This window comes from Hippocampus bargibanti, linkage group LG15 (genome assembly GCF_051943395.1).
Source record: "Hippocampus bargibanti isolate YZ-2025 linkage group LG15, ASM5194339v1, whole genome shotgun sequence".
NCBI lineage: Eukaryota > Metazoa > Chordata > Actinopteri > Syngnathiformes > Syngnathidae > Hippocampus > Hippocampus bargibanti.
In genome coordinates this window covers 3,998,749-4,024,006 of record NC_142748.1, presented here as the reverse complement: position 1 = coordinate 4,024,006, position 25,258 = coordinate 3,998,749, and the positions used below count along the sequence as shown (strand labels likewise).

General features: G+C 39.3%; 1 protein-coding gene across 11 annotated transcripts in view; it reads right to left on the bottom strand.

Moving 5' to 3' along the window:
• cacna1g (calcium voltage-gated channel subunit alpha1 G) overlaps positions 1–25,258 on the bottom strand; it is a 132,908-nt gene that overhangs the window by 55,656 nt on the left and 51,994 nt on the right. For all 11 annotated transcript variants that reach the window (XM_089015130.1, XM_089015128.1, XM_089015131.1 and 8 more), the window contains 7 exons: positions 22,352–22,485; positions 11,167–11,264; positions 6,135–6,294; positions 4,855–5,149; positions 4,088–4,180; positions 3,136–4,006; positions 1,721–2,127 (listed from right to left, as the gene is read on the bottom strand). In XM_089015130.1, the coding sequence (XP_088871256.1) occupies positions 1,721–2,127; positions 3,136–4,006; positions 4,088–4,180; positions 4,855–5,149; positions 6,135–6,294; positions 11,167–11,264; positions 22,352–22,485 (2,058 nt within the window). The remainder of the gene's footprint in view (positions 1–1,720; positions 2,128–3,135; positions 4,007–4,087; positions 4,181–4,854; positions 5,150–6,134; positions 6,295–11,166; positions 11,265–22,351; positions 22,486–25,258) is intronic.

Genomic DNA, 25,258 nt, shown 5'->3' with positions numbered 1-25,258 from the left:
ATAGTACGAGCCAGTGTACCATCCAAACAATATTAAATAATTATGATGTGCATCACGGCAAACATGACAATGCTACTTATGGAAAACACAACCAATAGATATTTTTTCCACCTTACCAGAATTATATAGACTGACTGAGGTTTGGCAATCCATCTTTCTGCTAGATGTCAATGGGCTAACAATCAATGATCTGTCTAGGGGTAAAGTTTAAAGCTATGCACCTGGGAACTCAACAATGACAACAACAACAAAAGGCTCTTGAACAAGAGAGGGGGTGAAAGGAAGAGAAGCACATGGAATAACAAGAGGCATGACAAAAAGAGGAGACATGACAACAAAAACAAACAAAAAAACAATGGCCGGTACGCGGAGGCATGGCAGAATGAGGAAAGAAGAAAAATGAGGCAGAAAACTGGAGGTGGAAAGGAGAAGCCTATAAAAACCTCCTGTGGTTGGGCTATGGATGTTGCCATCTGGCGATGTTTATGGGTGCAGGGTCAGGGACCCAAAATAACCCCATATAACCTGAACATGTTTGAATTGCCTCAAAGGACCCCGTTACAAACAATCTTTGGGCTAAATTTCGACAAGTTGCGTCTATCTTCATTGCACCCAAAGGAATGTGAATCAAGACTAATCGTCATAAAACGACATACACTAGACTAAATGACATAAAATTGTGGTTTACAATTCTGACTAGATTTATAATATATTACAGGAAAAAAATATTTATTTATTTATTCGGTGTGTTGGTTTATGTATTTTTTTATTTACTGTGTGTTGATATAATTATGTATGTATTGTGCTGATTGATTTATTTACTGTGTTGATTTATTTATGTATTTGTTTATTTATTATGTATTTATTTATCTATTATGTATCTATTTATGTATGTGTTTATCTATTTCTAATGTATTTATTGTTTATTTGCTTCTTTATTCATTTATATATCCATTTATCTATACATTTATCTATTTATTTATTTAGATTAGGTGTTTATTTATTTGAACAGTATATATTTATTTGTATTTATTTTTTGTATGGACATGTTTTTTTGGCAGTTTCTCCAAGTCGTTGTTCATGGCTATGATGATGGTCCCGGCATATGACATTTCAAGGTTATGCATGGTACACATCATAAGAATGAATAGTTGCGGCAAAACAGATTCACAGCAATCGTCTTCATGGCTGCAATTTGGATAACCAATCTGTACATTGGTTTCTCACAACACGAAATAGAAAAAAATATTGTCAAAGGTTTTGGACAACCGATGGACCACTCACTCACATTCCCAAGAACAAAAACTCATACGATTATTATATAGCCATGGCCTTTTCAATGTACACAAATATAAGCCTGTGTCGCATGTTTGTAAAAGATACAGAATGGAAGTATTTGAGTATTGAGTCACTTTTTGGCCTCCGAAAAATCCACCCTTCCCACATCTCATCTCGTCATAAACTCACTTTCCACCCCGATTTTCTCTCTCACATGGTTGCAATTATGCTGGTGTAAATAAACAAGTCCAGAGAGAGACATCAGGAATTCCGCTCGGTCTTGTGGGAGCATTGCATCTTACACAATCACACAGACACACACACACACATACACGGGGGAATCTTTGACTTGAACTCATTCATCATTACATCAGCTGTGGCTACTCATTGCATAATGTGGGATGAAAAAATAAATACATAAAAAAAGTTTAGTGACACTCACCTGTTCATGATATTCAATCCCCATGCTGAGAGTGTTGATCAAGATGGCAATCATGATCCCACGTCCAAAGTACTTGCTGTCAACGATCTTCCGGAACGTATCACACACCAACCTCCAGAAGTGCACCACCTTACCAGCTGTTTTCCCCAGCCGGAACGGCTTTTTCTTGGTCTGCCGACTGTCCCGCCTGTCCCGCCTGTCCCTGCGACGCGTCTCCTGGCTCAAATCATAGACACCCTCGCTGTCAGAGTCTCCCGGTGTCTCCGTGCCGCCCTCCAATTCAATGGCGAGGGCTTTTGCGCAATAGGGGCAAACTTCTGGGTCCATCGGCAACCCGGCCACATCCGTGGCGCTGCTCATGGTGCTGAGGTCACGAGCCGACAGCTGGCAAGCGAGCTGGGCTGCAGCTGAGTGAGAGAGAAGACTAAATGACTACGCTAATGATAAATAGCGTGCATCAAGTGTTGAATAAAAAAATGTCATAACAAATAAAGGAATCATCTGTGAAAAGCAACACTTTGGGATGTTTGCGTGGGTGTCAGAGGAAGCGTGTTCAACAGTGACGGGACATGCGTGAGCTTTGTCTCCGTAGACCGCGCTGCAGACCACGTGGGACGCCAGCCAGTGTTTCCACTGTCGGTCAAACCTGAGCAGATCTAGCTTGACTTCTGCTGTGCCTTTTAGAGCTTGGCCAAAAGCTACAACACGCAGCATTAACATTTGACTGTAATTAGAATGTTTTTGCTCTCTCGTGCGGAAAAAGAAATCTGGAGGGTATTGGAGTGAGAGGGTTTAATCACAACACATTTATGTCTGATTCTAATAGGTGATTGCATGAAAAAGGAACATTTTGAGTGGAGGTATGTCATTTGTTTGTGTGGGATCTGACAAAAACTCAGCTGTGCTATTCTCACACTTCCTGACATTTGGCCTATTTTTACCTCTACTCCCCGCATAGCACGCAAGCTCAAGGCAACTGATATTGTACTGTATTGGTTGCGTTGACGTTGGGTTGCTCATGAGTTTAGTGGCTTGCATAGAAACCAACATGTGTGATGAAATTTGCCAAGAGTGATTTGGGTGAAGATGCAATTTTTTTAATGATACATTTTCGTGATTTTGGTGTACATCAGAAGCTGGACAGTTTGCCGTAAGGGAACGAAAATGGTCCAGTTTCAGATCATTACACTAAAAATTTACAAATGCAACGAGTAATGCTGTATTGAGTTGTAGGTTGCTAATGCTAATGCTAATTTAATGCTTTTCCAATGGATTGCAGAAGATAAAACGTGTTGGCGTTCAGATCGCAGAATGTTTGCATTCAGTATAGGTAGCTGAAAGTCATTTGTGTAGAGATTTGTAAAATAATTTGGCCATTCAACTTGTGTGGTTCAAGTAACTTCAAAACGATCTACCTGCGAGGTTGCGGGTTTCCGCAAGGCTCTGCCGCCTTCGCCCATAAGACATCGGTGGGATGTTGAGGCCGATATTGGTGAGAGTACTGGTCGCCACGCTCCCTCGTCTCAACTCTGCTAGAGCTCGAGCCTGGACAGTGGGGTAATTTTTAGTACCGGAAGCAGCAAACGGCACAGAGTTCCTCTTCATTGCTCTGGACGTTGAGGCTGAAGTTAAGGAGAACGGGCCAGGAGTTTGGAACAGGGTTGAGGACGTAGGGGTATAGCAAAGAGTTTCTCGGCAGAGCGCACCAAGAGTTGAATGTGAATCCCCACATCCCACCAGATTGCTGTCGGAGGTTGTTGTTAAGACGGGGTGGGGCGGTGGCGCTAAACTCATGTTTCCGCCAAATGACGCTCCAATGTTGTGGTTGTGACAAGATGGATCCACATCTTGACCTTCCAGACACCTCATGCTTCCTACTGCTCTCACGCTACCGTTCCCAAGATGGTAATGGTAGTGGGGGTGAGGGTGGGCCATGTGGTAAACAGACAATGACCCCTGCCTTGAGGACTTTCTCCTCCTCTTCTGGCTCTGCCTTTGTTGGGGTTCCACTGGAGGCGGAGAGACGGCAATGTTGAGTCCCGCACGACGTGCTAAGAACCTGCAGATGTGGGCCACCTGTTTGGCTCCTTTTCGGATCACATGGACAAGGTACTTGAGCAGCTCATCGTAGCAGGAACCCGGTTCCGAGAGTGAGGCCAAAGTGCTGGCGTTGGACATGAAGCGCACCCTCTGCTCCTTCATCAGCTGACTCTCTCTCTGCTTGGTTTCAGAGAACTGAGTGGCAATGACTACCAGGCATAGATTGATCATGAAGAACGAGCCAATCTAAGGACAGTGAAGAGTTGTTATCCAAGAAGTCAAATCACAGAAGAACCCAAACTGTGATGTTCAGTGGGAAACACTTACGATAATTAGTAAGATGAAATAGATGAAGTTGTAGAAAGAGTGAGCATCCATCACAAAATACATGATATCTACCCAGCCCTCCAGAGTGATCACCTGAGGAGGAACAGAGAACCAAAAACACCCAGTGAAAATGTATCCTTCCAATTTTCTTGACAATATGTTGTCATGGTGGAACAGTTACTTTGTTGGAACACATCAGCAGTTACAGAATTTAAAGCCTTACATGAAGCTATCATACATGCATTCTGCAATCTGGAATACCCAAAAAGAACGCACACAGAAACGTCCATCAGTATAACAGAAGTGGAGATTTCTACCCCGGACCTTCCTGCTATGAGGTGACTAAGCACTCAACTCTCTTAAAATCAAGCATAAATCTAATACACCCCGTACACTGTATCTTTCACACATGCTTCACCACACACAGGAAAACTCGCATAACAGTCCCACCGGTGGGAGAAACTAATCCTCAATCTGGCTTTTGTTCCTCTAAACATGACACTCCCGGCCTGATAGAAATGTATGAGAAGAGACAAAAGGTTCCCAGATGATGAAGAGATAGCTAACAAATGGAGTGGAAAATTGAAGCTGTGGATGTCACGTCCGGGTAATCGCGTCAAGCCATATTTCAATGCCATCTGTTACAAGACAATCGGCCTTCCTTTTTATCGCCTCTTTGTTTCCATCTTATCCGCTTTATGAAACCCATTCGATCGATAACCCGTCTCAAATTCAAGCAACTCTTCTTGACCCCTTTTCGTTCTTACCTGGAAAATAGCAATCCAGGCGTAGCAGATATTGTCAAAGTTGATCGCCCCTTTGAAAGGGTTCACCAGACCCGCAGAGCAGTTGCTGTAGTACTGGTTCCAATTAACACAGGTGGTGTTATCGGTACTGTTGTACGAGTACATGTCGAGATTGCACTGCAGATCCGCTTCGTCGTAGAGTTTGGGCACTGAGCTACAATCCCTCATGCCGTTCTCTCTGGGCTGTGAGCAGATAAAGGGATTCTCGTCGTCATTTTCAGTGTGGTAGTATTTCTCCAGCTCCACAGAGAGAGGGCTGGGGATAAATGAGAGGTTTCATTGATTAGTGGCACCTAAGCGGTCGACAAATTCACTTTTTGTTCCTGACCTTTTAATCTTTTGTTAAAAGTATGGGGATGATTGATGCAGGGAGAAAAATGGTGGGAAACAGGCCAATGTTGAACTTGCACAGTGGAATTAGCAAAAGCTAAGGCAAATTTAACTTCAAATAAACCCAGGAGGCTAATTAATCAGTACTGAAGTAGCTTCAAAAGAATTTGGGTCTGGTCTTGACAAATAGGTACTGATTTAAAATTAAATAGAAACAGACAAATGATATGAAGGAATGTCAAATTGTAATGTGATGCAAAAAATGCAATATTGTTAAAATCCACCTTTAAGCCTTTTCATGGCTATTGTGAGATGTCAACATCCTCAATGTCAAATTGTTGACATCCCCTCCCTCAGTTAATGATTTAAATCAACCCAAATTATCATAATATATTGACGCGTATAATTACAACCCAATGAATGCTAACATCATTGATCCCTGTGAATGATCCAAGTCATCTCATTTCACCTCACCCCCATAATAAAAATAATCATCATCATAATAATCAAGGCATAAATCAAGTCACCTTGGGCACCTGTCAGAGTGGATCAATATGTTCAATACCAGAGACCCAGTTTGCAATGCCTCATTGCAACAATTAAAAATATCTCTCCTTTTTCATTCCAGCGTGTCACCCCAGCAATTATACCGGCTGAGCAAATCGGATTGTGGCGCTACAATATAACTAAACAGCATGTTTTATTTAAGAGCATTGTGTATGGCGAAACATAATATTTTAATTTGATCGCTGTTTTTTTAAATATGTGTCCAGATAATTACAAGGACGTTATTGCTTCCAAATGCCGTGCACACGCCAATTTACTGGCGAGTACTGTTGTCATTCGAATAAGATGCTGACAGTTGCATGGCATTTATTTTTGTTAAAAAAAAATAAATAAATACAACTTACAAAGAAAAGTTGTCCTCCACAAAGCAGCGATTTCGGAGCAATCCGGCCCACAGCTGGACTCCCACAATGCCAAAAATAAAGAAGACAAAAAAGCAGAGCAACAAGACATTCCCCAGCATGGGCAACGTATCCAGCAGCAATGTAACCAGGATACGCATACCTGAAAAGAGACACAAAGACAACAATGTGACATCTTTCAGTGCAGTGGTACCTTTACACATGAAATTTCTGAGCTATATTTTTTTGTTAAGTAGAGGTAAAACACCCTGAGCATGGCTAGCAGCTTTTTCACGGTTGCTTTTGAACATTCCAACTTGAGTCTTGGCACTTGGGGTGCCATACCTGCACCTTCTAATGACCTCCCATGGAAGAAACCAATCACCCTCTTGTGCATGGATGGGTTACATAAGCTGTTTTATAGAAAATTTTAAGAATACAATACTATATCTACACAAGAAATGTTTTTTGGGGAAAAATGCATAACCGATGCAAAATGAAATACTACTACTACTACTACTACTACTACTACTAACAAAACAATTTAAAAACAGTGCTGCAGACTGGAATCTTCCTTGAGCACAATTCATCTCAACACAATGTGCGCTCGTTCACGCACACACACGCTTTTCGTTTGCTGCCTACATGCACCTCTTTGCTAAATTTGGTCGAAGCACTCGAATCGCAACTCAGGCCCACGTTATCAGAACATTTTTCATTCTTACTGCCTTGGAATTCACCTTTTTCTCCCTTGACATGTATTGTACTCCATTTTGTCTTTTTCTCTGATCTGGCTGTTTTTTAAGTATCCTTGTTATGGCATTGAAGAGCCAATAACATACAAGGGAGACCAGACACAGGTTGGTTCTGATAGAATCATGAATTTATTAAAGGTAGTCAATGCAAAGAACCACACTGCCAAAACAGGAAGAGAAAACAGGAATGACTTCACTACCCACATCCCACATTACTGCCCTCTAGAGGAGGGAGGAGTGCAGAACAACTCTTAGCTGTTTCTATCTTTGCATACTGCCTCTTTTCTTATCAGAAATGTTCTGATCAGTGATTTATTTTGCAGAAGCCAAGTAGCTATGGAGGGAAGTACAAGGCAGTGACAATCGTCATTTTCGACCAAACTCACTTTGTGACTCTCTCCCCTGTCAAATTGTATCTCAACTTTGTGTATTTAGTCAATATTATAATATTAAATATTGGGTCTTGAAGAGCACAGCGTCAATTCATGTTTCACGGTCTCATTAATCAATAATACAAATTGTTCCTTGGCAACTACTGGCCAATTTTAACTGAAGTTAGATTGAGTACATGAAAAGCCTTTTGGAATTTCACATTCAATAAAACATGAGGACAATTCAAGAAAAAAAACAATTGTAGATAGTTTCCTCCTGTAACTAAGCATTTGACTGACAATAAGAAATATTATAATTAATATTAATAATGATTTAGATTCTTGACAAGCCAATATGTATTTTTTTTGTGCTGGTATACGTGACTCAATGACTGAGGAGCAATATTGTCTTGCTTTTTTTCCACGACAAAATAATTTTATTAAATAATAAAAGTATAAAAATAGAATGAATGAATGGCCGAATGACGCAGGTACAAGTGACGCTGTTGAAAACTATTCTAATTCTGCTTTTTTAAAACCGTTTTTCCCCCTTGTGGCGAATGGGCACTCGGTGACCCCGTGTTTGGGTATGTTATACGACCAAATCAATTTCTATTGATCATGACCATGGCCGCAAGATAGACAGAAGAGCTAAGTGCTTTTGCAAAATGTTTTCATTATAGTGATTGCGGTTTGGAATGATTTCAACCCTTGGGGTTGGTGTGGTGGTGGTGGGGTAAATGACGGCATCAAATATTTGCATGCATTGTGATGACAGTGCACAGTTGTTGTTTTCAAAGTGTGATGTATGCCTCTTGTCAGGTGGGCTTATTTTGTAATGGGAACACAATGGTGACATGGTTACGGTCAAATCGTTACCTTGGAGACCTGAAAGGATGAAGCGACGGACCATCAACTTTAAACCAGAACAATTCCATGCTTATCTCCACCCTTAAGAAAAATTAAATATTCAGAGTGAACCGTAGCCAAATTAGCATACTTATTCACACTGATAGACATTCCATATTCAATCGCAATCGTTCCTACTCGTGCACCTCCAACCTCGCTGTGGGTGGCCACTGCGAGGAAACATGGCAGGTGACTGCGTATGATCCGGGAGAACCATCTGTTAGCAAGAAAATGAGGTTTACTTCGTCAACTCTGCTGACCAGGTTCATCTCCAATAGGCATTGCCCAGTGTATCAAATGGGCTCTCTGAGTCAGGCGCGAGTGTACACCTGTGCCTTTTCTCATTTGATCCAAATGGAACTGAATAAGCTCGATGTCAGCAATTTCTGACGGCGATGTCAAGAAAACAAGAATTGTGGTAAAATCCAAATAAAAGAGGAGGATTTTGAAGTGGATGGCTTTGCAACAATGTTGTTGTCTTTGGGGATTTGGATGGAAGTTGATGTGAACCAAACAAACAATTATTGCACACTTCTACAATAATGATCTATTCATTTATGCTGTAATGGAGCGAAATTTACAACTAAATGAAAAAAGGTTTGAACCTGGAATAAATTATACTGTATGCAGGTTTCTCTGTGAGGCTTTTGGGGGGGAAATGGCTGCGGTGGTGGTAGAACAATGACAAAATGTCTATTTTGGGCCAAGGATCAGAACACCGGTCATAATCGTCTCTTTGCAATGACCATTAGTCAGTCCCTCCTAATGAAACCATTAACGCGATCTCCAAGGTAATGTTTCCCTCTCATCAATTCATCAGCAATGATTGTTTTCCTTGTGGTCCAATACCTGTGATGACAATTTAGCTGAGGCAGCTATGTGGTCTCCGAGGTGTGATATCTCTATGTAAATACAGAGCGATACACACCGCCGCAAACCATGGCAAAGTTGTGAAACATACAGTTAAGTAAGAAGTACAGTGGCCCAGAAGGGTAAACTAGCTCAATAATGTGTCAAAAGAAATCATGCTTGCCAATTAGGACTAGTTTTTGGTCAATTAAAATGGATTAAAAACAGTATATACTCCAACAAAAGATGAGGCATGCCAAATTTATGAAGACATTGGCAAATAAAAAGAATCATATCAAAGAAGTATGGTGGCCCAAAAGAGTCAAATGCCTTAAAATAAAACACATTCAGCTTTCAAACTGTATCACAAAAAATATACATCTAAAACACAAAATAAATATGAATTATGTGTAAGATTCACTGGAAACTCATAGGCCCCTCTCTAAGCTAAAGTCAGCTAGGAAAAAAACCATCCATCTGATCCAGCATATTTTCACAATCGCAGGATTACCCCATTCATGCATTTACTCTGATCCACAGTCAAGTATCTTTCGCCTTCAAATAAGAAGCCCGACTCTCCGTCTGCTCAAAGCGGATCCGCTTGAAGTCAAGAGAACTGAAGTCGAGATGTGATATTGGCCCTCGCGTGAAAACCTCGCGGCAACCTCAGTTGACGCTTCTCACAAGCTCTTTAATTCCTCCACCGGAGGGAAAGCGATCAGTGTGGCAAAAAGGCAGAAAGTTTATCAGCGCAGTGGAAACCGGGCAGGAAGACCTTGGCGTTTTCGGGAGATTATCTTGTCAATGTGCAATTATTTTCTGTGTGTCATCTAAACAAATGAGTCATGCAATGTGATAATAGGCTGATTTGTGGTTTGGGCATGAGGGGAAAATATATGCATGGTTATGATTAATAAGGCTTTGGGCAAAGGGCAAACATGGTGACCTAACAATGAGGCTATTCTGGGCGCACGCTCATCACACAAAGATGTGCATTGGTGCCATAATTATCTATTTGATGGCAACAGAAATCAGTGCGGGGAAGGTCAACATTAACCCCCCAGGCTCCCTAAAGTACTCTTTCCTCCCCTAATGAAATAACTAGGCATTCAAATTGCATTGCGGTACTTCGATGTCGCTCCCACTTTGTTCATAGTCATTTTTAGTTCGCTGGTTGAAATGGGGTTATTTATAAGTAACACAAAAGATCCTCTCGGTTTACAACGCAGTTGTTTTACTAGGATGGCAACCCAAATGTGTCAAAATAAAAATCCAAAAATACATTCAAGCAAATGTATTGTAAAAGAATGACGCAAAATTGCTACCGGCAATTAATCATCTAATGTGGAGTGTTTTTCTATCAAATGTGAATGTGTGGCTTTCTATCACCGAACTGTTTTACAGCCAAACATTACAATCGGATCATAAATATCCGGCACACATCACGGCGCCTGCACTTATTAAGACGTAGCAACTGCAGCGGGCATTTATTTGATGCTTGTCTAACTGTGATTATTACGCGAGCTGTTGATTTTATTAGCGTATGCAATGCCTATTTGTCAATGGAGAAAGGTCACAGATGATTGATGGGCACTCGGAATGGATAGAAAGGTAGCAGGATTTAAAATAAAAAAAATAAGACATTAACGATGATTGGAGCCCTTTAGGATAAGGAATCAAATTTAAGAAAATGCTAACCATTCAAGGAAATAAATGAACCATTTTTAAAATCACATGCGTTTTTTGTGAATATCATGGGTTCCAAATAATAAGGAACGCCTTTTCAGGATTTATTTGCCAAAAACAGTGATAATGAAATTACCACAAAGCATAAAAACCACAACACTTCCTCCTTATGTGGTGGAAAGTACAGTCTATCAATGAGAAGGTTTCTTCAGCCGTCATCTGTACTTCTTTGAGGATGCCGGACGTTTCGCTTCTTATCCAACAGGCTTAATTCGTCAGCGAACTAAACCTTCAAAAGAAGTACAGATGACAGCTGAATAAACCTTCTCATCGATGGATCACTCCTGTACGACAGACGAAAATACAGTCTACTAATGCAACATGTTTTTTTGTTGTTTGCATTCTTTGGTTTAAACATTTATCACTTGACATTTTATTGATTTGCTAGTCTTAACCACCACTTACTTGGCACCCTGTTAATAGCCCTCAGTGGCCTCAACACTCGAACCGTCCTCACAGCCGAAAAACTGACATTCTGCAGGTTGAGGGAATACTCCAACATTCTAGAAAAAGATAGAGAGAGAGCGAGAGTTAGAATGCAAGATAATTAAAAATAAAAAATAAAAAACAATGCCATTTGAATTAGAGCTCAGCCAGGCAAGTGACAAAGTCAAGCCACATTAACTCTCTTTTGAAATCAATGACTGAACAGTCGGGGTAGAATGATCATAAATAAGCATTATAAAACTAAAATCTGACTCAAATAGAGGTTCACTCATTCACTACAAGACGATGTGCAAAAATGTCAGCATTCCAGTGCCAGGGTTTTTGTCATTTTCACTCAAATTGCAGGACCCACACAATTTTGAGTTTTAGGACTATATAAACATTCAATTCAGCATAAGAAATCTTAGGCTATGTTGTTTAATCAGAAAAAAAAAAGTTAATTCCCAACTTATATGGATCTGAAGTTATCTGACCTTGAAATGGGGGCGGTTGTACAAAATGCAATACAATACAATACAGGCTGTAGCAAAGCGCTAACATGGACAAAAGGAAAATGCTGCCCTCTGGTAGAAGGGAATAACATTGCGAGAGGTCTGAGCAGCACTTTATTAGCACCCACCGCAAGAAAAAAAAAACAAAACCCGAATAAATTTGGGAATGGCACTCTGCGTCACACTTTTCAATTCCTAAATACATTCGGGAATGGCAGCGAATGAGTTACATTGTCAATAAAGCTGCACAGAAATATCGTGTCGCTTTAATACGGATAACTATGATTTTGATATCCAGTTCTATCATAACTTTACTTTTTTTATTTCCCATTTTAGTGGACCAATATTAAAACAAATAAATCCGTCCAGTGTCGATTTGGGTGCTGATGTGGATGGAGTACAACATGGACCAATCACCAGCCCACTGTTCGATATAAAATGTAGAGTTTTTGAAGAAGTCTATTTTGTATACATTTTACTCAGAACAAACTGCATTAAAACTAAGGCAACTAGTCACTCTAAAAACAAGCAAGTAGATACATAAATCAACATTGTAGGCTCCTAGAAACCCAAAACAAATACAAAAACCATTGTCAATCAACTAAAAAAAATAAATATCAATGGGCTAGATGCAACCGATTATCTAATGAATCAAATCGTATCTCCATTCTTGCCTTCAGAGACAAATGCAATGCATGTGTCCTGGCAAACAAAACGCTTTGATTCCAAAACTGAATGGAGCGCGACCACACTGCATGTGTTTGCGCTTGTATATGGGGCGCAACACTCACGCAATGTTCGTGGGCTTGATCAAAACGCACGCAGTTGCACGCACGCAGTCGCACGCACACTTGCAAAATCAACCTTCAGAAGCAGAGGGATACCCAAATGGGTTAAAGCCGAGGAAAGAGAAAGAAGAGAGGAGAAACGCAGCGTTGACAGCGGACAAAAGAGCAACCCGAGATGAGTCTGGCTCGGAGCGTGGATGCTTTTAACAGCAGCTCCTTAGAGGCTAGAAGGAGGTGATTGGAGGTTAAAAGGACAAGTTTTGCGTGTGTGCTTGTACGTGAGTGTTGAGCAGACTGTCATTGTCTCTCCTTGCACTTTGGCGCATATGTGTAGCACATGTCCGGATTTGAAGGGCTGTGCGGGCCAAGGAATTCCCTCCTCGCACACACTCCAAGTCTGTCTGTCGAGAAATTGCTCGACACATGGAAGATCCGTGCGTGTACATGTGCGTTTGCGCGCCGGACGGACACTCCGGGATTGAAAGCAGCAACGTGTGCTCGCCCAAGACGTTCGTGATGCATTACACTTAAAATGACACACATCATTGACCAATGTCTAGAAAACCAGGCAGCCGAGTTGAAAGAATGTAAACGTTATTGTGTTTGTTCTGTTACCGGGTTCATTTGTTTAGGTTTCAAACAGATCAAGAAGCACTTATTTAAAAGAAGATTAAGAAAAAAAGTAGACCTTAAATTCCAAAAATGCCATTGTCCAACTGTCAGCTAACCGCGAACCTGTAGAAAAACTCATTGATGTTAGATTTAGATTCTACTGTATATTTTTACATTAACTTTTGATTTTTTCTGATGGCAAATGTTCAATAAATATTCTTCTTGGATTTATATTTATATAAGTCCAAGATGGCGCCGGAGCAGGCTTTTTGTTGTCGCTTTTGTCACTTTGACTTGTTGTGCATCATATGGAATGGATACAGATTATTTTACAGCATTTTTGGCCATGACATTCATCAAGGAGGAGACTCTGCTGAGCGCTTGCGCCTTTTCAGCAGTACAAATTTGCCAGCACTGTTTTTGATTGGAAAAAAATGTCGGTGCCATTTTCCTGTCATCGCTGAAAAGCTTGGGGGCGATTGGGCTTATTTTGCGTCTGTAATAGGCTGCATTTTCACAGCCCCGCTTTGTTCAGTAGAAAAGTGGTTGTGGAACGGTTGCGGCTTGGAATTGAAGCGGATGTAGGTGGGACAGGAGATATGAGAATCTCTTTCGTCAATGGATGCTGCAGCTTCGTGTTTGCTTTCAACATTTAGCTTGGAGCAGACATGCACATTCCACCATGCCATCCCTGATCCACTGGTGAAAAGGATGTTTTAATCCTCTCTTTCATCTAGAACTGCTTCATACGACAATAATGGTGCAGAAAAGTGCTAATTATTGAATGGCTGTCTTTGTGTTGCATATGTTGTTATTTTTATTTCAAGATGGCGCTGCAAGAGTGGCTGCCTTTCCAGCAGCTCCTGTATTTTTTCTACTTCTTCCTTTCTTCACATAACTTTGCTGCTGTGGAATGTAAATTTCTCCACTGAGAGACTAATAAAGGCTAATCAAATTCATCTACCTATCAATATGAATAACTGTTATAGCTCGAGAAGAGCTCTGACATGTTTGTCAGAATTACATTAAATTCAGTAAAGTTGGCAACAAAATCAGATGAGCGACGAACACCGCATGACATGACAATGACGGGCAAACTGCGCAGAACAGGATCATTAAAGGACAGTTTTTGTTCCTCCCTAATAGATGAAACGGAAGTTTAATGCAGCAACACGTTTCACAAAACATATTTTATGATTCTACAATTGTTCACACACAAATATTACATTAGTGAACAAACTAAAAATGACATGATGAATGTTTCAAAGAAAGGACAATGGTTTCCCTCACAATGAGAACCAGATGATGTTTGGTGTGCTCAATTCCACTCCCCAAGTTGTGTGTAAAGCATAACGATAGAAATGACAAAGTTGCGCATCGATCATGTAGATCACGCTGACATCGTGTCGTGCGATGACAGATGCCGGCGAGCCTGAAAGAAAGGAGTTTGCGTGCAGAGAATTTGCAGCTTGATCCAAAGAAGTGAGTCTGACCACAGTTGATGTTGAGGATAAAAAGTTTTGCATCTTGTCACTCACACTAATTGGATACTTATGAACATTTGTGGGGATCGCTATGCAAGGACAAACTCAACGCAATGTAGTGAGATGCAAATAAATCCTGCAATGAAAGATCCTGGTTGTAATTTACGCATAAGTGCATACACACACACACACAAAATCAGATTGACCAGAAACATGCCACAACCTTAATTTTTGGTGCATTGGTTTTCTTTAAAAGACCAATATGAATCAGAAGATCAATATTTTTGTTGGACGATGAAAATACAATTTTTTGGGGTAAAATTAGACGCAATGAAAGGTTAATAGACTTTTCAATGGGGTTGCAATCCCCACTGTAACTGACAAGGAATTGTTTATCATACTATCTACAGTTCGGGCCTCATAAAATTAATTTCAAAAATATAAGCAACATTGCCTAACATATTCATAATAAAGCAGGATCTCATCTAAGTGAACATCAATATTTCAGTGAGCTTGATTGACTACAGAATGGCTTTATTTATTTATTTATTTATTTATTTATTTATTTATTTATTTACTTACTTATTTAGTTATTTAGGTATTTATTTTGGTATTTATAGTTGCTTTGCTTTTGCAAACTCTCACAGTTAGCTTCTATTTCAAAACAGTGACGAGCTAGCGAACGGCCACCCAGAGTGATCAATTGTCACAGACAGCAGTTGCTATTCTGCATATGATAACCAATGGCTCATTCATACAAATCATCTAAAAAGCACTTCATACAAGTATGTATACACACACAAGTACATGCACATGACTCTGAGTGGTATGATAAACAATGACCTGCAATTCATGTGGCTTGTTTGCTATAGCATGAAAACAACAGCACTGACTATCAGAATAAAATATGCAATGAATATAAAATGATTTGTGTCAGACTATCAAGTCATTTAAGAACAGTGAATCCATGTAAATAAGCCAGGAGGGTCACATGTATCGAAATTATCAATAGAGTGAACAAAGGTGACTATAAGCACCTCTGGCCACCACGTAGCTACACCCCTGGATGGCAAAGGGGAATTAAAAAGTCAAGTGAAGCCAAACATTGACCATCACATGCACAACCATGTGGAATGGCCTGAAGAAGAATAAAATCGCATGGGCAAAGTAAACGACAGCTATGAAATACATGGAGAGCGGTAAAGAAGGGCCTTAAAATTGTGACTGCCTTCTGGAAGCAGTGCAACCCAAAAAAATATATACAGTATACAGGTAACATCCGAGTTCTGTCCGGGTTCCGTTCCGACAAAACGGTCGTAAGTCGAACGGTCGTAAGTCGAAATCCATTCAAAATGGCCGACGTGACGCTTACACGACAGGGTGGTATACTATGTCAATCTGTTGTTTTTAAGCAACATTTTCTATTGAACACTATTGTATACCAAACTGTTTGCAGTTCATTTATAAATTTGATCACTTTTAGTGTCAATTTTATCATTTTATATTTCATGTTATTGATTTTAGTACTGTATAACTGTACTTGTAATGTATACAAAACTGCTTACTGTACAGTTCATGTATAAATGTTATACTTACCTTTTAGTGTAATTTTTATCATTTTATATTTCATATTATCCATTTTTATTACTGTATAACTGTACCTGTTATATATATATATATATATATATATATATATATATATATATATATATATATATACAGTAAAGTCTCGTTATATCGATATCGGATATATCGATAGTCCCGGTTATATCGATACTATTTCTATGCACGCAAGGAGAAAATTACATGCAAACAGGGTCGGATATATCGATAGTCCCGGTTATATCAATATTTTTCGGACTCCCTTGAATATCGATATAACGAGACTTTACTGTATATATAGTGTTTAAGCTAACCAGCTATCTAGCTAGCTACTCAATCTTGTGTATTTATTTAATTAGTGACATTCAGTGTATTAGTTAACCAGCTATCTTGCTATCTCGCTAGCTATCTATTTGCCATATAGCTATCTATGTGGCTAGCTATCTAGGTGGCTAGCTATCTGTTGGCTATCAATTAGCTATGTACTAGCTGGCTAGCTAGCTTTCTATGTATTTACTTCCGGGTTGAGTGAACGCTGGCGCGTGTGGCTGCCGCTGCTCATCTACAGAAGAACTTTATCCTGTGACTGTAAAGTGAGCTTGAGAATTTTGAAAGGCGCTTATAAATGAAAAGTATTATTATTATAAAGTCACCACAATCTAATGTTCACTGAATATTTCAGCAGGTAAAAAGGCAATACCGGAGAATGGAAATACTGTATGCCGAAAGGTACAGACACTCAAATTTCAAAGACTGATGAGACAAACAAACATCTCTAAAAACAGTGAAAAAGTTTATATAAAGAAATGAAATTCCTCACCATTCCAAACAGAGTGAAACTCAGTGAAGGTAATGTCACTGCTTTGGGCTTGTGTGAATTGTTCTGGGGCGGGCTCATTAATCTTCATTGATGTCACATGTGAAGGCAGCTGTAAAGTGAACTCCCAAGTCTGCATAAACACAGTCGACTGCCAATTCAAAGAAAGACTCAAGCAAACTGATTGGGAAAATCATGTGGTCAGATAATGACCCTATGAATCCAAATATTTAGTGCTATCAGTGTGTCGTGGACTTGATTCTATTATTGCAAACAAATGATTATTCACATACTTTGAACTCCCTTTAAAATATCATTTCATTAATTCGTTCATTTTTCTTGATCACCTGACAGTAAACAACAATTATCACTACCGATTCCAAAACTTTTCAAAGGGAATGCAGCGGAGTGTGATGGCTGCATGGAGTGAAAACAAGCCACATGTGGCGCGTCATCCATTTCCGACAAAATGGAATGCACTTGATGGAAGTGACCCCTAACACATAGTTCACAATTCGACTAAATGCTAAGCAGAAAAAAAAAAAAAACGTTCATGCTTAACCTCTCGTTCTCAAGATGTCTGTTTCTTTTTATCTTGTCTATTTATATTCAACTGTGAATTCATACTTGTTATTTGGACTACAAAGGAAAATGGATATGCTTCATTGAGTGCAGCAAGAATGAGTTACCGTAGGGACGATAAAAATACAAACACACACCATTAAAGGACAACCGACGTCTCCGGACAAGTTATGTCCATAATTTGTAAAATGGCTTCAAATGACTTCTACTGAACGTATTTTACAAATATTCCACTGCATATAGCTATATTTTACGTTTTAAGACTCGCGCTGAATATTCCGGAAGTCTTTTTTTTGAGTTGGTAAACGAGTCCGTACGTGACGTCACTGAAGGAACGCCCCTGACCGAAAAAAGGACACATTGTAGCAGTCCTTCCATCACGTCAATATATTTTGCTGTACTTGTTTGGTCTGAAAACATCATGTTGCACCAAAAAGAACCAGAAGAGGGCGACCACGCTCCATGTAAGGAATTTATCAGCCTGTGGAAACGGGCTGATTAATTCCTCACACGGAGCTTGATCGCCATTTTCTGCCTCTTTTTTTGGTGATACATTTCCCCCCAATGTTGCCTCAAAATGGCACGGAATAAATTATTTAATCGATTGCAAACATGTATGCTTTTCAGAAGCCATTGTTTTGATTCTCCAGCAATGCAAGACGTCTTGGCGTGACGTCACGAACTGGGGGCGGGACTTTCTGAAAATGCCCAATTCGCAGCTCAATTTTTTTGCAGATTTTGGACACTTTAACTTATTTTTATTGGTGTTTTACATTTGAATAAAAATATGATACTGCGTGTTTTGGGTATTTTAGATGCTATAAAACGTTTTTCTGATGTCAGTTAGGAAACGAAAAAAGTGATGTCGGTTGTCCTTTAAAACTTGCAGCATCGGTGTGGGGAAAAAAACTGCATATTTTAAGTAGCCTTTTGTAATTAGCAGCCTGCGGCCAACCTGTACAAAAATAAAGTGGTCTAATCAACACCTTTATATGCTCCACCTATGAAGTAGAGGGAAGTCTAGCATAAAAATCAAGGTGGATAATGTCCATGGATGGGGTATACTACTTAGAAATGAAATGTATTATTATTATTATTATTATTATTATTATTATTAGTAGTAGTAGTAGTAGTAGTAGTAGTAGTATTGCTATTATTGTGATTATTAGTATTATTATTATTGTGATTATTATTATATTTATTGTTATATTATGATTTTTATTATTATGATTTTTATTATTATTAATATTATTATTATTGCTATTATCATTATTGCTATTATTATTGCTATTATTATTATTATTATTATTATTATGAGACCAGACTGATTCAGAATCGTTATTTATTTTTTGTGGTGTGTTCACAAACACACCCCATAGAATTTATTTTATGATTTCCTCACTGAATTATCTGATTCGATGCCTTATTTCCAATTTTCTTTGTGCAATTGAAGCTATCGTTAATTTACGTTTTTCTGAGGCGATCTTTGGACATATTACAAGCCGAACATGACAAAAGAAGGCACATAATCAGACAAAGACGGCTGTGTGTATTTGTTAGTGTTAAAGGAAATAATACATTTTACATTTTGAAGAAAATAACATTATACCTCTCATTTTTTTCAGAGCTGCAATCTACATTTTTATTACAGTTTTTTTCTGCTCTCTCTAATGGCAATATTAAATTTGTGCATTGCGACAAAAAACCTTAGTCTTTGATTTTTTTTTCCCTCACTCCAGACATCCTGCTTTTTAATTTAACTCCCAGGTTGAAATTTTCAAGTAAATGCCATTGCTTTATATTGTTTTCATGGAAAATTCAAACCTAGCAATGAATAAAATAAAAAGGAAGAAAACACACAAGTGTTTTCTTTCTGTAGACCGGCAATGTTTATAACTAAACTCTCTCACTTATGCTACCCAGCCAATTTGATGACCTCCTTGTACTTGGAAGACAATCTCGCTAATGGAGACCAACCCATGGAAAGAAACTGCAGCGGTTCAGTCGTGACGCTGTCTTTGCGCAGCCCACATAGTGATGGAAGCGCGGTGGCCGTTTGGCAGCAAACACTTTTGTTTAACGGCCATCATTGTTCATCGATGCCATATCCTTTTTACTCACCACTTTGGACTATAGCTATCATCACTATGTTCACATATTCTCTCCAACTCTATTTTGCCTTAAAAAAACAGCAAAAGCTTATTCTGCATCTTTCCATGAGTAAATACCTAAAAGTACAACCCATCTAAAATACAAACAAACGAAGTGATATAGCATGATTGGCAGTGAAAACGGGCTATTGCCATTCCGCTCAGAGATGCTGCAGGATGTAATGAAGTCAAGCGCTTTCCTCTGCAGTAACTTTTCAGTATCAAACAGGAAAGCAATTAGCTAGCAAAAAAAACTGTTTAGTTGAATTTCGTCGCTAAAGTCACGCACACTTATTCAAAAGGTAGACTCACCACCAACACCTTATTCAAGATACATAGAAATCCAGTGGTGGGCTGTTAGGGCCTGCAAAGCCTTCTCTTCTGACCCCGTCACAAAACAACTTTAGTCAAAATGGCCTGGTTGTTTGGTTTCATGAGTTTTCAAGTGCAATGCTGTCCAATTCTAGACACCATTTAAGCCCATGTTTATGTGAGGCATTGTTCGACTGAATTGGTTGACACTAAGAGAAAGTAAAGAGGATATTTGGCTTCATACTGCTTTTATGAAAGATTAATGGCTTTGGAGGTAGGGGGTGACAGGGTGTCTAATTTACAGAAAAACCAACAGACAGCCCGGGTGACTATTTTGGGCTGCGGCGGTGTCTCGCCTCACACATCAGACCAGATTAAATATTGAAGGAGTAAAACGAAGCAGATGCTTCGGCGTTGATTCCTTTTTCTCTGCCAATCTAATGCCCTTCCGCGTACTCTCACAGTGGTACCTCACCCTAACACAGAGCACTCGTTTCTCTCCTCCAGGTGGAATCGAGGAGGTGTCAGATTGATATGCCATTGGGGAAGATATTCAAAACATCGATTGGGATGAAACATAAATTGACGTGCAGAAAAAAACAAATGAAAACCCTATGAACAAGTACATTTGGCATCAATTGCATTACAAAATGTCTGAGCTTCTTTTCATTTGTGAGTAAAAGAAATAATTTCTTCAAAAATAGCAGCTCATATCTACGCGAATAAAGCTTTGCAAATTGCACATTTCCCACTGTGGGACTATTAAAGGCTTTCTGATTCTGAAATGTGCAACTCTGAACTCCAAAAAAACTGAATGACTCCAGGCAAAGTGTATAGTCAGAAATAGGAATTCTGCTAATTTCCTTTGACATGCTTACTGTGAAGCCCTGATAAACACATCATTACTTTCTAACCTTTTCACAAATTGCGTGTGACATTTTCCCCACATTATCTACAGAATCAAACGCAGTGGGAAGTGATGTTTGCCCAAGAGGATGATGCACCAAGGAAGGTTCATCAGAGTTGCATGTTTCAGCACACACGCAGAGAATTCTGCGACATTATTAGCCCATATGTTACATCTATAATGAATTGTTGTCCATTTTCTTACTTCCAACATGTAAGTGGTATCAACCTCTTTCAAACAGGGCACTACTATTTAGGTACTGATTTGCACAAAGGGATAAGAAGAAAAGAGCGTCAGTGCAGACTGTAGTATGTGGAACGGTCGCGGCTTGGAATTGAAGCGGATTTACGTATGACAGGAGATGTGAGACAATCTATTTTCATCAATGGGTGCTACAGCTTCGTGTTTGCTTTGAAAATTTAGCTTGTAGCAGACGTGCACATTCCACCATGACATCCCTGATCCACTGGTGAAAATGATGCTTTGATCATCTCCTCTTTCATTTAGAACTGCTTCAAATAACAAAGAGGGTGCAGAAAGTGCTTAAGATTTAATGACTCTGTGTCTTTGCGTTGTCATATTTGTTATTGTTTTGACTTCAAGATGGCGCCACGAGAGTGGCTTGCCTTTACAGCAGCGCTTGTATTTTGTTTTTCTACTTCTTTTCCTTCCCTCTTCCTTTCATAATTTTGCTGCTGTTAAATGTAAATGTATCCAGTGTGAAACTAATTGGATTGTTGTAGTTATTTGTATATACATGGATTGAATGAATTGGATTAGTCTTTATTAGTCTCGCAGTGGAGACATTTACATTTCACAGCAGCAAAATTATGAAAGGAAGAGGAAAGGGAAGAAAGAAGTAGAAAAACTAAATACAGGAGGTACTGGAAAAGCAGCCACACTTGCGGCGCCATCTTGAAGTCAAAAGAACAAAAATAAATAAATAACACATAATGACAATATATGTATGACAAATAATGACAATCAGATTAAATTACAGTATTTAATCTGACCTCATCCAATCTAATCCAATCTATTTCAATCTAATCAAATGAAATCTAATTTAAAACCTCACTTACAAATCATTAAAAGATAGTCATTCACATGAAGGAAAAAAAAAACACGATTTGGTAAACAAATCAAGATTCAACAATTATTAATATATAGTTGTTTATCGGTCAGATTTGCTCATCGGCCATGGGTAAAATTTCTTTCATGCTCGGCTAGCGTGGTATCGATTTCCCTTCAGTTCCTGAAGTGTGAAGGTGAGTGGGAATGATCTCCAGTCTGAAGTCTACCCTACACATCATGCGTAAAGTCGCCAAGGACAGGCCATAACGCTGTACGTGACAAGCAAAATGCCACCCCGGGGACCCTCTTGACTGCGTGTAAACTTACCCTGCTATCACGATGAAGAAATCCAAGCGGTTCCACGTATCTCCGAGGTAACATTTCTTGCCAAAAATTCCCAAAGCCACCATCTTGATCACCATTTCAATGGCAAAGAACGCAAAGATGAAGTCATCAAAATCCTGCAGAACCGAAAAGAATACAAGTCAATATTTGATGTAAGTAACATGACTGAAAATGGTACAAATGAAAACATCGGGAACATTGGTACTGGAGAATCTGAAAAAAAGACATTTAAAAAGCCAAACAATATAAATAAAAACGTCGGGCAGCAGTTCAAAGGAAAAGGACACCCACTGATAGATGAGTCACGCCAAACATGAACAGAGAAATATCTCAAAAATCTTAAGAACAAAGTAAACAGCTGGTTACTTTTTTCACGCCTGATGTTAGATCGATATCCCAGATGGGTTCACACAATGCAGGGGTGTCCAAAGTCGGTCCTCGAGGGCCGCCGTCTTGCCTGTTTTCCAGCACTCCCAGGAGCAACGCACCTGATTCAAATGATCAGGACCATTTTGATGCTGCTTCAGAGCTGGCTGATGAGCTGATCATTTGAATCAGGTGTGTTGCTCCTGGGAGAGCTGGAAAACAGGCAGGACAGCGGCCCTCGAGGACCGACTTTGGACACATAATGCATCCGGATGAATTACATCCAATGAATGTCAATAAGCGAGCATTCCAAAATGGTCGACAAATGAATACTGATCACACTAACAAGGATTGAAAAGCAACATTTTGGATGACCGCGAGGGTGATCATTTACCATGACAAATTTCGGCAGTATTATAGTCTAGTGTGTTGTGTGAGCGGCCCATCCTTTGATATTTGTTCCAAACAAACCTCAGTCGCTGTTGCCAAATACACAACACCCACCCTCCCCCACTTCCTGTAGACCACAGGAGCCCCCTGTGAAATGTCATCAGGCACTTGCCGTTAATAACAACTGTGAAAGCTTGATAGCCTGAACTTTGGCTGTGGGACAAACTATTAAGTGAAGTGACAAGATGAAAAGTGTCCCGGGAAGGTGTTGGGTCACCATCATCTACCGGAATGGAGTCGGTGCATCCTGGCATTGATTCAACAAGCCTTTGTCGGCATGTACAACAAGCTGTCTGCTATATCATCGTCAGTAACTTTGCCATCACACAAAGGTGAGGGTGATTATTTACAACCCTATTCATCTATATATCCATCTATCCATCTATCAATCAATCCAATGATCCATCCATTCATCCATCTAGCTGGCTATCCATCTTTCCATCGTAATTTTCATTTATGCATGTATTCATTTATTCATTCATTTATTTATTCAGCTATTTATTTGTTTATTTACTTATTTGTATATTTATGTATTCATTTATTTATATATGTATGTATGTATGTATGTACGTATGTACGTATGTATGTATGTAAGTACAGTATGTATGTATGTATGTATGTATGTACAGCATGTACACTATGTACAGTACGTAGGTATGTATTGTGTGTATCTAGATAATCTATGTATGTAGGCATTATGATTATTATGATTATTTGTTTATTTATAATAATAATAATAATAACAATAATAATACATTTTATTTCTAAACACCTTTCAAGACTCATTCATTATTTAGTTACTTGTCTATTTATTTTTTTTTTTTTGATTTATGTATTTATTTTTTGTATTTGTTTTTTGTATTTATTTCTTTATCTCATCTCATTTATTTATTTATCTATTTATTTTTTATTTATGAAAGTCATCTATTCATAGGGCACACATTGCCGTACAATCAACAGTGTTCACAAGCACACCGAGGGACAATTTAAAGTGTTCCTTGAACCTGCCATTCACATTTTTGGAATGTGGAAAGAAACCAGAATAGCCAAAAAGAACCCACGCAGGTATGGGTAGGAGATACATTTTATGTGGGGTACTGGGGTTTTGAAAGAGTCTTGTATAGAGAGCACAAAACAGCAAGATAATTAAAAAAAAGTTATCCCTTAACTTTGTAATGTTATGTTAAAAAAAAAAAAACAACAACACTATTTTGCTTTGCGTCTGCCGAAGTAGACTGGTGCATTTTGCCATCTGATCTCTTTTTACCTGAATATGATTAAGCTTGGAGAAACTGGCTTTTTTTCCCAGCTTTTTAAACTTCAATTCATCAATCCCTACTCGATCCTTTTTTGTCTCTACCCCCCCCCCCTCTCGATGATTGGGTAACTTTTCAAACGCTCTATTTAAAATTCGCAGAGTACATTCACACTATGTGATTACATGTATGACAAATTGCTTCATTCCCATTCCCTACACATGTGAACCTCTTAAGAGCCAACGCTGACAACTCCTCATACACACACGAACCCCACGTGTGTGGATTGCCTGAGAACAAATGTAAACACACGTGTTCACCAGCCACTGTACTTTACTGTGTGTTATCAGCACGTCGAGCGAGTGCCAGCATTGCACGCCCTCTTGTCACCTCTTCGCTGCAGCCTTTAAGTTGGAAGTGTGCTGAGTCGCTAATGTTGATAGCACTTCATGCTTGTACATGTGTGTGTGTGTGTGTGTGTGTGTGTGTGTGTGTGTGTGTGAAAGAGTCAATTTGATTGTGTGCGGGGCTTCTATGGCTTTGAGGAGTATATCTAAAACTCTTTCCACATGATTTGAATGCTATAGCGGGATTCTGCATGACAACGAATTGAGTTTGTTCAAGGTCAAGGAGAGCTCGGTGTGAGGTAGTTCTGCATGATGAAGGAAGAAAGTGCACACAATGGCAAAAAAAAAATGCCTGGAGCAGGAGAGGAAGAACAAAACCAGCTACTGTTCAGTTCAGGAGACACGAACCAACTACATCTCTTGGGGGAATAAACAGGAATTCAATGCCTAAAGTAATGCGCCTTCTTGGA